The sequence below is a fragment of the Anomalospiza imberbis genome, chromosome Z (assembly GCF_031753505.1).
Source record: "Anomalospiza imberbis isolate Cuckoo-Finch-1a 21T00152 chromosome Z, ASM3175350v1, whole genome shotgun sequence".
Classification (NCBI taxonomy): Eukaryota; Metazoa; Chordata; class Aves; order Passeriformes; family Viduidae; genus Anomalospiza; species Anomalospiza imberbis.
This window is the reverse complement of record NC_089721.1, coordinates 11804251-11822251: the sequence shown is the minus strand read 5'-3', so window position 1 is coordinate 11822251 and position 18001 is coordinate 11804251. Positions and strand designations below refer to the sequence as shown.

Genomic DNA, 18001 nt, shown 5'->3' with positions numbered 1-18001 from the left:
ATGTAGGTTGCTATTTAAGAGTCTGCAAAACAAAAAATTAGGTTGGAAAGCTGCTGTTTTGTGAGACAGAACATGGGGTGTCCGTGCTCTGCGGCTCCATTTCTTCCACGCTTCTCCATACATCTCAGTAACAAAAAGTGCTGGAAAACATGGCCTGTGGGGATGGTGTTGAAAGAACTGGCACAGTTGTTTTCCTAGAAAGAAAGACTGAGGGAAGATTTAAAAAGAAAGAGCAGGGGAAGAGGAACAGTGTCATCTTTGTCTTAGTGCACAATGAACAAAGAAAAATGCTGTGACAGTGAATGGATATTCAAAAGAAATCAGGGCAGTCGGTCACAGCACTGCCAGGCAGTTTCCATCACAAGGGGTTTGACAAGAGAGCACTCACAGACGAGCGAGTCCTGTCCACAGGGACAGAAAGCCAGGACCTTGCAGAGCTGCAGTGACCACAGGTGCTGGCACCAGGCTGTTATTCATGAGTGAAATGCCTAAGTGCAGAATCTAGGGCACAACGTCACAGTGCCTTGTGGGGCCCACAGTGCCCACAATGACTCAAACCAATGAAAAAATTGAGAGGGAGAGAGCTGGGGAAGGGGAACACCCCCACCCCACCCCCCACAACCCAAGAAATAAAATGGTGATAAAAGATATATCTATCTGATGGGATGTGGCTGTTGCTCTCCATGCATAACCACAACTGTACCCTATCCAGTCCTTTAAAGTGAGGAGATTTGCCACTCAAGGGGTGATGCTGTCGTGGAGGGAGCTGAACATGCAGAGCTGGAAAGTACATTTTCCACCTAGTTTACTTTGCCGTGCAAACAGAATGAAATTTTTTTCTCAAAAGGAAAGCCTGGCTGACAAAATAGCAACTTTTACCAGGCAGCTATTGCAGGGTAATACTCCATCCAGGGAATGGGCAACTTCCCAACCCTGGCAGCCCCTTCCTCCTCTTCCTCTTCACTCTTTTCCTCCCTGGGGCCAAGCTGGGAGGACTGGGATGGAAATGAGCTCCTAGCTGACCCAGGACAAACGAGTGCAGCAAGGATTTTCCAACCACAGGGAGCATTGCTAAGTCTCATCTGGCTTTAGAACCCCTTCACTTGCTTTCATTTTCTTTTTTCCTTATTTTCCTTTAGGATGAAGCAGATTATACCTAACTTCTGATTCCTAGCAGCTGGTTCCCATGGAAGTGGAGGAGTAGTGGAGAGCAGAAAGACACACTTTGCCCCAGGCAGAGTGAGGGGCAACCAGGAAGCAGCTCTGGCCAGCAGCCAGCGCTCAGCACAAAGCCTGACTCAGCCCGCCAAAGCTGGCATCAAGGCAGGTGTTTATCCCTACTAAGTGGAATGTTACATGTTTGGGGAATGATGTGAAAAATTAGTAAGAAAAATAAGAACTGCAGTTTAAGGAAGGAGATAAAATTGCAGAGAGAGGTACAAGCTCTTGAGGCTGCTGCCTTCTCTGCTGGTTTGCACAGGTAACTGCAGCAAAAGGGACACGGCTCCAACCGGCAGGACCTTACCATGTTCAGCGCTGGGGTCATGCCTTGCTTCTGAGTCAGCCCAAGCAATGAGGAATGTGACTAATAAACATTCCTGGAGACAGCGAGCAGCACATGCAGGCCAGTTCCTGGGAAAATGACTAATCACTTTGCCATGCACTGTCCACCTTTCCTTTCTCCTTCCCTGACCTAGCGTCAGTGGGAAGGGTGGCAGAGGGCAGGAGGGGCAGAACCTCCACATGTGGTCAGATGTTCCTGATTTTCTGGTACCTGTCTCCTGCTCAGCCCCTGGAGTGGAAACCACAGAGGGAACCTATCCCCAGGCTTTACCAGGAGGAGCGGAGACGTAGATGAGGGACGTTTCTCAGATTGCCTTTAAAAGGATGCAGAAAGGATCCTTTTTTTAACGATTTAAACCTATTTGCTATTCACGCCTCCAGCCCCTGCCCGGCCGGCACCGCGCGGCTGTACTGCCCTTGCTCTGCCTGCACCGCTGCAGGGTGATGTCGCCGGCCCCGAATTCCCGCGTAGTGATAAGCAGAGCTGGAAGCAGGCTGCGGGGGAGCTGCCGTTCGCTGCTCTGCTTTTTCCACAACAACAACAGAGGTATTTCCTACCCACGCCCCTCCCTACCCAACATTTCAGAAGAGTCGCTTTTGTTTTGGAGAAGCACTGCCTCGTACCAAAGCGCCCGGTATTCTGCAGTAAATTATCTTAAAATAGAGACCTCTCCCACCAGATGTTTGTCTTGGAACTGGTCTCCAAACCCTGTGACAGAAAATAAAGGATGGGAAAGGCGAGACACGTAAGACAGAGCAGAGGATGATGCTGTTTGTGGACCATGGTAGAGCCCCATCAACACCAGCACAACATGTCCACAGGATTAGAGCTACAGCCAGTCAAATCCCCCTACTCTGTGCCAGGTCAGGACAGGTCATTAGCATCTGGAAAACCCCTCAAACTCATAAGATGTGAATTTTCCCTCTCAGGCAGCTCAGACACGACCCAAGGCTGTGTCAGGCCACTCCCACAGGGTTACACTGAGTAGACAGAAACATCTTCAGCCTCCAGAATTTTTTTTCACTCTTTTTCAAACTCAACATATTTTCATTTTACATCCCAAGGCATGCAATTCCATTTACTTTCGTTTCAAAGGCACATCTTAATCTGGTATACTTTGTCCTGCTTTTTCCCAGCCACAGAGGTTTTCTCCTTCCCCATGGGGCTCCCAAGCCAAACAAAACTTTGCTTCTCCTGGGAGGAGAGCCATGAGTGTCTCCAGTTCCTCTGCAAGCCGTCTGTGTCTTCCACAAACTTTTTTCCTGAAGTATAATTCGAACAGGGGGCAGAGCACAGGTGCATATCACATGATAGCACCACCACGTGTTTTTCTTTTACTTTCTGTTTCTAATGAGCGCCTGCATTTGTTTTTGCCTCTGCTACTTCACCTACAAGGAGCACAACATCTTTAGCCTAAGAGATCAGGGTGTCACTTTAGCATGCAGGGCAGGAGCTGAGGTGTCCTTGGCAGGAATTTGTCTGTACCATTATCTAGATTTGCTGTAGGTGGGATTAATCTAGGGATTATGTGTGAGCTCTCAGGGGGGCAGGAGCACTCTGGGCACAGTAAAAATGCAGCAGAAACCACCTTAATATCCATTGCTTTCGCCACATCAGGTCCTTTCAGCTCACAGGCATTCAGATGAGTCTGTGCCCCTGAGGAAGTCTGTGGCTCCCCTGCCACAGGCACGTGGCAGGCTGTGGGGTGCCCTGCAGCATGGCTGGTCTCTCTTCCTCCCCCCAGCCCCTTCACAGGCTCGCTCATTCACTTTGAACAAAGAATTAAGGAAGAAAAATCTCCAAGTTGTGAAATTCTGGACCACTCTTTCAGGGTCTCAACAGCACTCTGCCTGCTTAAATTACACTTTGGCAATCAAGGTTGCATAAGTGCTGGTCCAGTGCCTAGAAAACATAACATTTTAAGAGGACTGTGACCTTCCAAGGTCTCTTGCAATACCTTTTCTCATTTTTCAAAAAAAAAAAAAAACTATAATACCACAGTAGCAAGTATTTGCTCTTTTTTTTTCCTAATCTTTTAATCTGTTTCAGACAGGAAAGCTTCATAATGTACAATTTTAAACTGTCAAAATTTACAGAACAAAAAGAGTCAAATGTAAAACTGGTCATAACTCACAAATATCCCCATTAAAACTGTATAATACAGATATTAAGCCACAGGTCACTTTTCTATTTTTAGGAAAGTGTGCAAAGAGCTAATTGTATAGTACATGTAGATGTTAAAAGTGATGCCATGTAAGCAGGTCTGCTGCTGCTATAAAAAATAGACAAGTATAAAATTACTTCTACAAAATTGGTTCTTTTTTTGTTGCTTGTAATAAAAAAGTAGACTTGTAAGAACTTTCCTCCTCAACAAACAACAATATTTTGAAACCAGTCATTGTAACTGTTATCCTGTTACACAGGATGAAACATAATTTAGCTAAATCAGGGAGTGGTAAGGAGAACTGCTTGTTCCAGGACCTGCATGTGAATGCAGAATTATACTGCCCAATGGTGTATTTGTTGAACAGCACAGTCACTGTATCACTGTAGTGTGGGATGATTTCAGGTGTTTCAAGATTGCTTTCTCTGATACTACAAAAGATAACCTAAGGACCACAAAACACAGTCACTGAGCTACTCGTAACATCACACTTTGCCATTTGCACAGATGCACAACCTTTAGCATTCACTAAACATTTGAGGGGTAGAGGGCACGGTTCATACACAAAATGCTTGGTTTTCATTTGGACAGAAAAGGAGAGGGAATGAGAGAGGAAAAAATGTTCTTTTGTTTTTCTTGGTTTTGGGTTTCCCTTTGGCTTTGTCACCTTCCCAGATGGCAAACATGGTCCGGCTGTAGAGGGCTACATCAGCCAGCTCTCACTCAGCCACACACACAAGCACACAACGGGTCCTCAGCACCAGGATTCCTCTCTTGTCACTTGGTCCCACACATGTTGATGTTCTTCCCGTTGGCAGCATCCTCCACCAGTGAGATGTGGTAGTCAGTTGAGAGTGTGAGGTGGGAGATGCAGCCCACCAGCCCCCGCAGGTACTGCCGGTTCGTGTGCAGGGCAATTTCCTTCATGCCACCTGCGGGAAAGGCAGCTGTCAGCACCAACACGGGCACGTGCTCCTGCTTGCCAGGCTGCACACCCAGCAATGGCATTCCTAGTGCACCCCAGAAGGGAATTTTAACTTACAGGTTTCTTTGTGTTGTTTTAAGTAACATTTTTAAGCACTTGAAAATACAGTGGGGATAAGCAGGAGGTAATGAATTAGGACAGTAATTATTTATTCCAGAAATTGTAGCACCAGTAAGAGCTGAATCAGCTTGTGCCCAGGTGTGGGGTTTCTAGCTGCCTCTTGCTGCTTCTCTATGTACATGCCAGGAGTACCATTGGGTGTCCTATAGTGCTCGTCCCTTCTTATACCATTCCCCCATCCCACTCAGAGAGGCCTCCTGTAAGAGGCTGCCTGAAGCCCCCACATTTGCCTACCGAATGCCACAAGGAGAAACCCCTTCCCCCACTACAGCTCCAGCTTGGAGAGAGCGGCGGTGCAGGTTTAGCTGCTGCACCATTATGTTAGCTGTTCCGAACAAGGCCTGGCAAGGACTTGGCAAGGACTTGGCAAGGAATCGGCAAAGACCTGGTGTGGACCCAGAAATGATCGGCCTGCTGCATATTTGCCCACTCTCCTCTTTTAAGCTGAATGAACTTTTGGGGTGACCCTAGTGGTCTCTCACTGAAGACCTCTCATCTGCTTCGTTACCACTGTGACAGACGGATGGAGATCGAAAACCCTCCTCCTAAGGACTGAGACTGAGACCCCTCCCACAGGGAGTGGGGAAACCACTAATGACACGACCTGTTCCTCTTCAGTAATTCCAATGGACTTATTCTTCATTGTGTTCACCTTGCTTTGGTGGTTTCGGTGGACTCACCTGTTCCCCCACAGCAATCATAATGGACTCTCATTGTCCTGCATGTTCCCCCCTCTTTCCTCTGTGGACTATAACTGGACCCCTGCGTTGGCCAGAACTTCGAAGACTTCCCCGACACGACAAGACGGATCCCCATCGTCCGGACCACTGAGGATCTCGCCTGTGTTGGTAGCTATTCCCATCCCCCTCTTCTCTCTCTCTCTCTATCCTTTTATCTCCTTTCTGATCCCCGCTATCACATTTACTGTTTTGGCCCTTAATAAAGGTGCATTTGTTGTGATTCACTGATAGTCCCTTGTTGTTTGCGTTTTTGCACTTTTGGGATTGGTGAAAAGAACCATCGCGACACCCTGCTCAAGCGGATCATGACACCTCCTCACATAAAACACGCTGTGGCAATCTAGAGGCTGCTGTGTGACACCTCCACCAGGAGTTGGACAGAGCTGGAAAGCCCTGCCTTGCAGCTGACCTTGCATCTGTGTCCTGAATGTGAATAATTAGCACCCACCTACATACAGATCTCCATTGATATTTAACTGCCTCATCTTCCCAGGGGATTTACCGGTCCTGGCACCATAATCATCCACGGTTACTTTGCCAGACTGTCCATCCCTGAAACAAAAAGCAAACCACTCTTGTTCATCCAGCCTACAATCAGAAGGGAGGAGGAGCAGCGGCATTTTCCACTCGCCAGGAGACCAGAGCAACTCAGAGCTTAGCTGGGGTCATGGTGAAGGCTTGGAACTGGGAAGCCCCACAGACACAGTGTACTATGGCCATGCAGAATTTCCAGGTTTTAGGATTTTTTTTAACAGATGTCCTGCAAAGTGTCCTGCAAAGAAACCTGCAAAGTGTGCAGGACACATTTGCAGAGCAGAAAGTGCTGGAAAATAATCAAATTGGACAGGTAGGGGACAGAGGGGATGGACACATTCTGACCTGTTGTTAAAAATCAAATGTAATGTTAAAAGTTAACAGCAGAAGCTTCAACAGCAGGGGAAAAAATGGGCAAGCTATGGTAAAACTTACTTTTAAGCAGTTTTGTTTCTTACTAGAGCCATTTTACATATGGTCAATAAGAGTATTAACAGAAAAGCTACTTGATGGGTCCTATTCTCACTGAATTTGGTAACAAGTTGTGCTAAATGTCTGACTGTGATTTCCAGGGAATCAACCTCTCATGAAGAGAGAGATGTATGCTATCCCTGCTGGACACAGTTGCCTCCCATGAGGTAAAGAGTTATAAATATGAGTCATATATACACTGCAAGATGTCTGCACCTCCTTCAAATAGAAAAACTAGGTTTACACTGTCTGTGCTCCAATGCTTGTGCCAGCCCACAAAATGGTCACCAGGGAATTTTAAAATGCAGACATTAAAGAAAAAATACTCTTAACCGAAATGGTATGGGTTTAGTAGAATGTCTGTCACAGCCCCAGAATAGCCCTGCATGACTTTGGCAGCCTGCCTTGGGCTGTGCCGAGTTGGCACTGTCACCTCAAATACAGCAATCTTTGTGTACATCATCCTGAAACAGCCAAGCTGATAACAGTTCCACTCCTAAGCGACATGTGAGTTTGGAGCTGCAGTGACTGACACCCCACCAGCACCCAGACACACCAACCAGCATCTTTAATGACAGGGTGGCTCCCAAGTACCTCCCAGATGAAGCCTGCCCACTTACCGAACAGCTTTGACTCTGTGCCACCGGCCGTCGCTGAAAGAGCCGTTCACCGTGATGGAAGCAATGCCACTGCCCAGATTGTAGCTACAATTAAAAAAAATTGAAATGTTACTGCCTTCCTTGAAAGGACCGGTTTCCTGCCAAGTTGCTCAGGCATCCTTACTCCCTTTTGGCTTGGAGTTTGGGGCAATCAGTGGAGTCCTTTGGAGTCTCAGCAGCAGTGCTCTTATTTTGTAAAGTCAGTCTCATGGACAAGCAGGTAAAACTCCCTGAGACAGACTGGGTACCATCACCACCTTCCCATGGGAGCAAGAAGAGAGCCTCTGCATGGCCATTCTTCCCCAAAGCAGGGGATTATGAAGTCAGTGATCTACAGATCTTTGGCCTAATTGGAGACTGCAGTGGGGATTTGCAAATATGGTTAATAAATAAATTTTTACAAGAGCAAACAAGCATACAGCCTATAACAGATCTACAAACCATCTGAAATATAGGGAAGGTTGAGACCTGTGATGTTAGAAAAGGTGAAGTCTAATAAATGCAGCCACTTCAGCTACTACTCTATTTCTTTGTGCTTGCTTCTACTAAAAAAAAGCTCAGCAGATATAATGTCCCCATCATGTTTACACTTCAGGCATCTTAATTTCTGGGTCCCTGAAGCTTGGGCCAACCTTAATAAAAGAGAAGTAGCTGCTACAGCACAGTGAGCTATTGAGTGCTCCGGATGAACTAGCTGTTGCTGGACTTCAGCCTGTACAAAGCAGGAGGGATTAAAGCCAACATTACTATCTCTCCAAAAAAGACTGAACATGGAATGAACTCATGGCCAGGGTGAGGTTCTTAAGAACAGCACATTAAACTGTGAGCTGCCAGAGCAAACTGGTTACCCTAAATTTGTTTCCTCTCCAGGGGTTTAAGTGAGTCTCAGGTAAGCACTCCCTTTTACCCAGGATGCAGACACAAGCCTAGGTTAAAAACAACAAGAGGATTTGGGTGTTCAGGATTGCATAAAAATGTTAGACCTTTGATAACAGAAATGAGATTCATATCCCTAATGAATCCCTCTACAACAGCTATCCCCCTACAAGAGTGAAATGACCTTTGACAGAAGCAGGGAGCAACAGTAAATTTATAGCAGCAAGTACTCTATACAGGGAATAAAGCCATAGAAAATGGGAAAGTAAAAGTGTGTTTTGGATTTCAAATTGGATCAGAACACAGATATCTAAACTTGGGCTGCAGGAAAGTTCTTCAGACAAAGTCACAGCCCTGATAGTCTCTTGACTTCACCTCTCAAAATGCGAAAATATAGCATGAGGATTAATCTTTCAGAATGATTTTTTTAATGCATTTTTCCTTTCACCATCTTCTTTGATGCTCCCCTTCAGTAAACAGTTATTGCTTATGAGGGTTTTATTTTGGTAGTTTAATTTTTTGCCTTCCTAAATGAATATGGAAGGTATTTCAGTAAAATTCAGCTGGTTTGGTCTAAAGTCTTTGACTATCTTCATCTCTGGGGAAAAGCAGCAACCTGATAAAAATTGCACTGTGTTTCGGAAACAAAATAGTGTGGCCACTTACTACCATGTGTCTTAGAAAGACAGTCCCTCCTAAAGACATTTAAACAGTGCCGCACTTCTGCAGAGTCAGTTCCTTGTTTATAAATCAATGAGGAAACTAAGAGTTTTTGCCAAGTTAGCCACTCTTAAAACGCAATTTTAAAAAAAGCTTAAAATAAATTAATTTAAATTGAAATATGCAACTTATCTCTACATTCATGGTAGCAAAGAACAGCCAGTTAAGTAAAGTAAAAAAAAATTATCTTAAATAATAAACTCTCTGCTACATGATTGACAGTGTTTCACAATAATCCACGATAGTGATGGCATCTGTGGTTTGCTGTTTCAGTATTTGCCTTACGCAACCTAAAGGAGCACCATGAGGAAATACAAGGCTTTCAAAACACAGGAATCCCAAAAAAGCACCACGCAAAAACTTGCACTGGGTGTGTCTGAGTGTCTGCAAGGGAGAAAGATGCTGGAGCAAGACCCCATCATTTCCCAATACTTCCCAATTTCACCATTTTGACAGCAGTATTACTGCTTAATTAAGTGATTCTGTGGGTGGTAGCAGAAACAAAGTGTGGTGACAGCTGTGTGTGTGTCACAGGGCTGGATATCTGGGGGTTTGAGGTGGTGGAAGCCCTGCTCCTGTGTGCACTGTCTGGCATAGAGTGAGCCCACAGTGAGCACTGGCACCACCAAAATTCGTCCTCAACCCCTGCCAGCCCCACCCTGCTCTGCCTGAGATAGATTTAATAGGCATGTTTAATAGGCTTACCAAGAGTATTCATCCCCCATAAGAAATCTTTCAGAAAATCATAATAAAGCCCTGATGTTTGAAAAATTGGGAAAGAGTGATGCAAATCTTGCAGCACATTACCTCTTCAACTTACATCCTCTCCCAGACAGCAGATGAGACCCATCACTGAACAAAACTTTGAGGATGAGAGTGTCTCACACTGTGCCAAGGGACAAGTGCACTGTATGTGTTGTAGCAACTCCTTTGACCCTGTGTGTTACACAAACAAGGAAGAGAAAGTTTACCTGAATATTAACGCTCCCTCCTGAAGGCCTAGAGAGATGAAATCACTGTTAGGTCTCATGGGGCTGTTTCCCCTCCACATCAAAAGGCCTTCCTTCATTGTGGTTTTAAACCTCATGAAAACGTTTGTTCTTGTTCCTGATACCCTGTTTAATGCAGAACAAGGAAATAATAGCAAAATACTAAATTGTGCCAGTCTTCTTTCAAAAAAACATAAAAGATGATGCAGTATTTATTCTCTGCTAGTCTGGTGGTTTACTGTCTTGCAACTCATTGACATGCTGATCTGTGAAGGATTCTGGCTTAAATCCTCATTTCCATCATTTCAGAGTAGGGGAATTTAACTCCTCTCTCCAGAATCTCAAACACAATAGCTGCCAGGTTATTCCATGCAAATAAGAGAAAATCCTTTTTCTCCTCTAGCCTAGAGTAAAATCCATCCCAAAAAGCAGATTTTGAGAATGCCCAGTAGATATGATGCCCTCAGAAGCCAATGGGAGAAGCGTAACAAGGGCAAATCGTAAGTCCCAGTAGGTCAGAGGTACCAAATGGCAGGTGAGGATGCTGGTGAACCCTTCTCTACTCAGTGGCTCAAATAAAGGTAGATGGAGGAATTTGTTGAATCAAGCCAACATTTACTGGAATGTGGGGATGTTCTAGGATACAAAGCAGTCAAAAAAGTAACTTTGAGGATCTAAATGTTAGGCTAAAGCAGGAGTTAAAAAGGAGTTAAGGTCTCTTTTGAGACATAAGCTCTGTATGTCTGTTTGCCCCCAGGGAAAAACCAGTCCCTCTCCATGCCAGACACAGGTGTGCTATTTCTTGATAGGCTGCAAGATGCTCAATTAAAATAAGCTAAGCTACAGGAATATGCACTTGAAATGTACTTTGCCCTGAAATTTAAAAATATGGTAAAAATGCTGTTAGAAATATTATAAATACAGCTTAAAACATGTACATATACTACACTCTCTCACATAAGGCTCCTAACATTTTAACATTTAAGAAACAGAATACTTAGGTCCATATTAGGAGAATACTTAGGTTCAAAGGAGATACATTACCTTTTCAGAATATCTGGATTATCGTATGTGAGGTAACTGCGACCAATAAATTGTGGGATTTCAATTGCTTCTGTAATGGCTGAGAAGTAAATACAAAAAAATGAAGATGAATGTCAGATAGCTGACTTGGAAATGGAAGGGAAAAAAACAACAAGGCTCTTTTATTGATTTACTCCTGCAGTGGCAGGTACCTACCAGTGGCACAGAACTGAGCTGAATCCACACTGCTTTGCAAAAAGGCACTGCCAGATTTTACCTAAATGTAGGGTAGGGACAGTAGTTAAGGGAGTTTAAATGGCTGACAGTCCCTCTGCTTACAGCCTCTATGTCAGGAGCCTAACATATTGCTACACCATAAATGTTAGTGCAGAAAATTAGGAAGCATTGGGAAAACACTGCAAATTTTCTCTTTACCCCCATTTCTACATTCCTTGGTTCTCTATGTGGTTCAATGCTCCCTCCTGCCAAATCTTATGCATTAACCCCCTTTGTTTATAGACTAAGAAATTCCTCCCCAGCTGCTAACAGAGCACAATATGCAGAGCACATTAGGGACTTCTCACCCTGCAAAGGGAGCTACCTGTGAGTTCCCTGTTTTCTCTTTCAGTGTCTGTGACTGCACTGAGTGGCTGCTGCCTGCTCAGAGCTCACCCCTGGGGTGCAGTGGAGGTCAGGCTATCTCCAGGGAACAGAGAGTTACAGTCCAGAGTCCCAGATCACTTTAGTCTATTGAAAACAACTGGGACTATGCTAAAGGCTGCATGGCAGAGGCTGTGGAGCCCTTTGGTGTATTCAACACTGCAGAGCAGCCTTGGAGGTCATTTTCTGTGTCCCCCATAGAGCGTTTCTCTAGGGACAGTCGCTATGGTGTATGGCTGGGACAGTGGCAAACATTGCAGCCAGAATTGGAGTTGGTGCACTGCTGCCCACAGAGAAGACTTTGGCAAAATAACTCAGTTATGTGACATAAACCACAGAACATCCCTGATACAGGGCCCTTCACCAGGCTATGAACACTGGCCCGAACAGATTTTTTTGTTGAGTGAACATCCTAAAGTTTGTTGCTGATCTCCCATAACTAACTGCTGCATTAATATAAGCCAGTTGTATAAATTACTCAAAATAGATGCCTTCATCCTATTTTGTTACTGAGGAATAATCCCTTCAACCCACAGCTAATGCCATCTATATAAATTTCAAGCTTTCCAGGGCAAGGATGCTTGCTTTCTTTATGCAACACAGGGTCTGGCTGGGCTTTTAGAGCTCATTGTGACACAGATACGCAACAATTGGTGTAGTCTGGCAGTCAGCAACAGCAATATGAAATTTAGCTGTAGGTGCCAAGACTGAGAATTTTAGGTCATAATGAATGATTGTTTTCATCCATAGTGAAATCAGGAAAGCTGCTTAATGTGTCTAAAGAAACCACCACAGGCCATGTCCAGCCTGCAGTCTGCCAATGTCATTGGAATATTGCAAAATTGTGTTACACTGGCCAGACATTCCTCAGCAGGTCTGACACTTCCTGCACTGGACAGTCTCTGATGGCAGCAGAGCATGAAAGGAGCCCTTGTTCCCCCATCACATCCTGCATTAGAGCCCCACTGCTCTCTTGCCTTCAGCAGGGGCAGGTGCCCATGTCATGCAGCAACCTTTGCCTGTGCCAGAGTACTCTGATTTCCTCTAGAGAGCTTAATGGGCATTTACCTCTGCTTGCTCTTCATTTGTTTCACTGAATGCGAGTGCAGAAAAACAAGCATATTTTAGCAGTACCCTTGATGCAGCCAGGATCTTTGCAGCTGAAAGGGAGCACAGCCAGTAAGCAGATCTAGGACTACACACCTTCATTCTTTGCTCATCACAATTCAGCAGTCAACCACCAAAGCTCTCAAGCCAAGTAGAAGTGAGCTCTGGGCTGCAAGGCAACCTGAAGTCACACCATAGACCCCTCTGCCAGCTGCCTGGCCCTCTGCTCTGCAAATACTGGGACCAGCTCTACAGCCACTGTTCTGAGCTTGGAAAATGCTTTGGATGCAGTTTGAAATATCAACAGCACAATGTTTAAGAAAGTACTATATAACCTTAGAAAATGTTTTGGCTTAATGACAGACACTTGCCCAGCTTAATGGAAACCCAGCATCCAGACAAACACACAATGACTGAGCAGTTTTCACATAATTTGCAGTACTTACTGTTTAGGCAGTAACTTCCACACTCTGCAGTGAGTCAGCACAAAACAAAACAAAAATATTCTGGGTTTATTATTCTGAAGCATAAAAATATCCTCTAGTCCAATTTCAGGCCCACTTTTCTGCAAATGTGTAATCTCCCACCTACCATTTGCATAAGCAACTACAATCACCTGTGAAGGTAGTACTGTTTTCATTATTGGTTTGCGCCAAGTATCTATTTTTGTCTGCTCAAAACACACAAAGGGACAGACAGATGGGACCAGCAGCAAATCCTTCTTCTAGTCCTGCTTGTCAAATCTCAGTGACTCACCAGGTTTTACCCAGGGATCAGCTCTAGCCAAGGGAAAACAAGTGTTTGCTGTTCTATTCCATCTTACAGTTAAAGTATAAAAATACCTTTAGCACTCCCCAAGCTTGGACAGAAGATATAAAACCAATCAATGACAGCAAAAACTCTATTGAATCTTCAGCTAATGATCCATTACAATATGAATCAATATCTCATATACTTCATGCCAGCATTACTTGAGTTTTTAAGTGGTGTGTGTAATTTTGAAGAATGAGGTTCGCTGCCTCAAAAGAGCTTTGCTTTTTGGGGTTTTTTTACAGCAACCTACCACCGAGAAGGATGGAGACAGCACCTTCACCTCACATATCTTCTGAGTGCACTAATCAAAACCCTGTTGTGAAACAGAAGTGGACATAGACTTGCATCTCACCTTAACAATGTCTACACCCCAACAGAGACACAGGTAAGGATTACTTTGAGTAATCTGTTTCAGGTTGTTCTCATCAAGGCTGTCATGGACTGAGGTTCAGGAGCAACTCCATGCTCTCTGCACATCTATCAGAAAACCCTTCAATTTTTAGTGGCAGCTGAGGCTGCACAAGCGCAGGGAGGTTGAACTGCACCTGAATAGGAGCCACAGGCACCAGGAACAGAAACCAGGCTCGTGCTTTTCAACACCCTTAAAAATTAATAAAGATTAGATTCACACAAGAAGCAGCACCCAGGATCTGGCCAAGTCACAGCCAAAAGGTGCTTCAGACTGTCTCTGAAATCCTGGACACCCACTGAGGTGACAACAGGGAGGACATGCCAGCCAAGTGGCACCACTGCTGGCACCATGAGCTCAGACACTGCTCCCTGGGCTCAGCACAGGCCAGGAGCTGAGCAGAGGTGAGGAACTGTGGCCCCAGCACTGCACACCAAAAGGGCAGGCAGTCGCACACCCAGGATGCAAAGCATTCCCTTGAATGACTGCCCTTGGAGATGTGTTGTACTGCTACAGATACCATCTTGAAGTCGGGAATTTAGCACCCTGCACATACCTAGAAAGTCAAAATCCCAATTCTCCTGCCCCCCTACAGAAAAGCCAGGGTAAATGACGTTGTTTCAGCACATAGTTAGACCACAACAACGTAAGCAAAGGGGTTTCTTGCATTGCATTTTATTATAATGCTTTTGTTCTAAGATATTGTCTGTTTTGAAGAAAAGGCCAATATATTCATTGCAATTTAACCAAAACCACTACATTTAACTTTGAAGTTTATGACTGTGAGAAATGAAGCAGTGGGTGAAGACAATAATGTCAGCCAGCTCTTTTGAACCGAGTTTACTGTTACGTTACAAAACTTCCCCTCAATAATTTTTTAAGATCAAGCTTGACCGAAGCTAAACGACTCCATCTAGTGGAATAACCCAAAGCGGAGTTTCTAAATGCTTTTCTTGCACTCTTATCCCTTTCCTGAATCTAAGGTTTGAACTATTACAGTGGCTCTGAAGAAAAGAGAGTAATGTGCATGTGGATGGGTTTTCCTCCTTGGTGGTCTCCTTTGCCCCACCAAGGAAAGATCTCTGCAGATGGTGAAATCTCCATCAGAGTAGCCAGTGCCTAAAACAGGAGCAGACCTTTCTGTGTGTGAGAACAGTGCTTGCTGTCAGCTTCATGGAGGATAAAATTACAAGGGTTATCCATGCTCATGTTTCAAGATGTAACACAACTGCTGGCTGGAGGAATCTGGCAGGAATTCCCCCTTTGCACAGCACTGCACAATTAGGGACATGTGTGAAGTGTAAGTGTTCAGTGCCACTCACCACAAGCAACCAGATACCAGGTTGCTATCTATGGATCCTAGCCCGGTGCTGGGATAACAGTTACCACATTCCTAAATAACAAAACAAATTCTTCCCTAGATACATGGAAAGTGCACAGATGAAAGGGGAGCTCTGGCCTCCAGGGTTTCTATTTAAAGGCATGTGTACAGCAGCAGTTGTAGGTGCTAAATCTTCCTTATTTTTGTGATCAGCTCCAGATCCCTGGGTTGATATCCAGCCATTGTTACCTTTCTGGCAATGTTGCCCATCGAAGCCCAGGGGACAGTCACATTCATAGCTGTCCTTCTTGGGAACACAGGTGCCTCCATTTGCACATGGTGAGGTCACACAGGGGTGGGCAGCGTTTGCTAGGTTGATTCCAAAAGTGAAATCCTGTTTCACGTCAATTGTCCGGTCATTCAAGACAATCTATGTGGTTAACAAAAAAAAGGAAAAAGAGTACAAAAACAATGTTTAAACTTCCAAATCCAGAGTATCCTACTGCTAGCTAGAAGATTCCTCTGAAAAGCTTCAGAGTAATGTAACTCTCAAAACTTGGCTCAAACCCTATTCTTGTGTGTTTTCCAGTTGCAGAGGTCCAACTTTTGCTCCCCCTGATCCACTGGAGATTAATCTCTTTTCTGTCTTGTGAAACAGCCTTAGGCAACCCCTGTAAAGGGTGAAGCTGTGTGGAATTCACCAGGCCTGTGCCTGAACACTGGCCCAACATTTGTTGTAGCTGAACCATGAGCTGGGATGGTAAAATTAGATGAGCACTGCTGAAGAAAACCATTTCTGAGATCAGAAAACCCCCCAGGAGATGGGTGTTGACAACAGAAATATTAAGCAGAACAGCTTGGTTTTCACATTTTCTATTGCTTTCTAGTATCTCATCTTGCCCGAAAGAAGCTAGAGTTAAGATGAATGAAAAACATAAATAATGACTTCACAAAACTGTTTGTATATAAATGGAAGAGAACTGCTAAATGCTGGGATTTTTCCAATATGTCAGCAGCATATGTGCTCCAAAATAAACCAACATTTGTATAATCTCAGCTGACATCTCAGCAAGAGAGATTGCATGCAGGCACAGCATCTGATCTCAGCTACATCAAAATAAGTACATCTTAACAAACAATAGATTTTAAGGCCAGAACTGAGAAAGGTAATAGTTGCTCTGGCTCCTGCATAACTCGGACAATGCACCTTAGGGGATCCAACCCAGAGAAGAGGTTACATAGAGCACTACACAGCTCTAAGAGTAGACAAAACATACAGTGCTGTCATGTAATGGACCAGGGAAGACTCCATTATGTTTTCAGCTTCTTTCTGAGTTTTGTTCCAGAAGTTAATAAGCCTCCACTCATAAAAACATGTCTTTTGTTTTAAACTTATATTAAGTTTCCAGCCCTTGTTTCTCATCATGTCTTTTTCTGCATAATTCTAGCACCATGTATCCAAAGAAATTTCATCCTCATCTAGGAAATAGAAGACCACAATAAAGTCACTTCTCAGCCTTATCTAACTAAACTAAACATATTGTGATCTTAGGTCTTTCTATACACAGCATATTTTGCAGTACTTGGTTTGCAGCTCTATTTCTATACAGTTCTCAAAAATCCTACTATGTGTAAAGAAGGCAACCAAACATTCCCAGTGCCCAAAAGGCAGGCAGTACTTTTCCTTGACATCCCATTCATGCCTCTGAGAGTACAAATCCACCTTACTCAGTACATCATAGAGATAAAGGCTCACACTCTGCATTTCCCAATACTTACCAGTGCCTTTACTCTATTGTACAATAGATTAAAGGCACTGGTACCTCACCTTGTAATTGTAACCTGTGCTAATTGCTCCTAGGCTCTCTATCTTGCATCCCAAAATACATTGTGTTTAGTCAAGTCTACCTTACCAATGATGTTCATGTGTTTGACCTGTTCCCATCACTATTACTCACTCCCTCAGGTTTCCTGAACTTCATGCTTTCTGCTGGACAGCTGACAAAGGCAGTAAATAGGTGTCAGATGAGTAATTAAACCATTTGCACTGAACTACAATTACTTTTCTGTCCTGGAGCAATTGTTGACTGTAGATCTTTAAATTTTTTTAATAAAAACTATTATTAAAAATTTGGTTTTATTTGTTATTTCTTTGCTATAATCTGATGCAATTCACTCCTCTAAAACTGTGAGGATTCAGGGCCAACCTTTCAACTTTATCCAAGTTATTTTAAGTATGTTTAGAAAGAAAAATGTAAGTTCAGTTTTCACTTTCATTTGATTATTTACTAGGCCTGACATGAACTGCACTCACGCTCAGCTGACCACATGGGAACATCATCCCTAATGTCTGCTAACAATGGAAAACTTCTCCTCCATTCATGTGCCCCATATAAAATTATAAAAGGGGAAAGCAGTATGGTGTGCATCTCCATGGCAGTGTAAGAATGCACTAGGTGGATTTTTCACTGTGAAATAATAATTTAACCACTTCATGGTGGGCTCCTGAGGTGAAATCCTTGATTATTTTAAATATTACCAGTTGAATAATGGCCGGTCAGCACAAAAAGCATGCATGGATACAATGGAAATAAATGCCCACAGTGTGTTTCTCTGGGCACACACCTTCTGGATGCTCCCACTGAAGGGTCTGAGGATCCCAGAGTTCTTCTTCACATCATCGTAATTAGGGACTCCACCAATAAATATTTCAGAGCTGCATTTAATCTGTGTAAAAGCCCCCTGCAAGAAACATAGATTAACATTTTATTAGAGTAGCTGGAACCATGATTCTATCTTCAGATTTGCCTACATGAGTTGTGATAGCCCTACATTAGATGTTATAG

At 44.0% G+C, this 18001-nt stretch overlaps 1 protein-coding gene across 2 annotated transcripts in view; it reads right to left on the bottom strand.

Moving 5' to 3' along the window:
- Positions 1-4326: 4326 nt before the first annotated feature.
- EGFLAM (EGF like, fibronectin type III and laminin G domains) overlaps positions 4327-18001 on the bottom strand; it is a 75453-nt gene continuing 61778 nt past the window's right edge. For both annotated transcript variants that reach the window (XM_068177320.1, XM_068177321.1), the window contains exons 17-23: positions 17781-17897; positions 15405-15585; positions 10867-10945; positions 9805-9948; positions 7199-7282; positions 6022-6125; positions 4327-4660 (exon numbers count right to left, since the gene is read on the bottom strand). In XM_068177320.1, the coding sequence (XP_068033421.1) occupies positions 4506-4660; positions 6022-6125; positions 7199-7282; positions 9805-9948; positions 10867-10945; positions 15405-15585; positions 17781-17897 (864 nt within the window). In that variant the 3' untranslated portion in view covers positions 4327-4505. The remainder of the gene's footprint in view (positions 4661-6021; positions 6126-7198; positions 7283-9804; positions 9949-10866; positions 10946-15404; positions 15586-17780; positions 17898-18001) is intronic.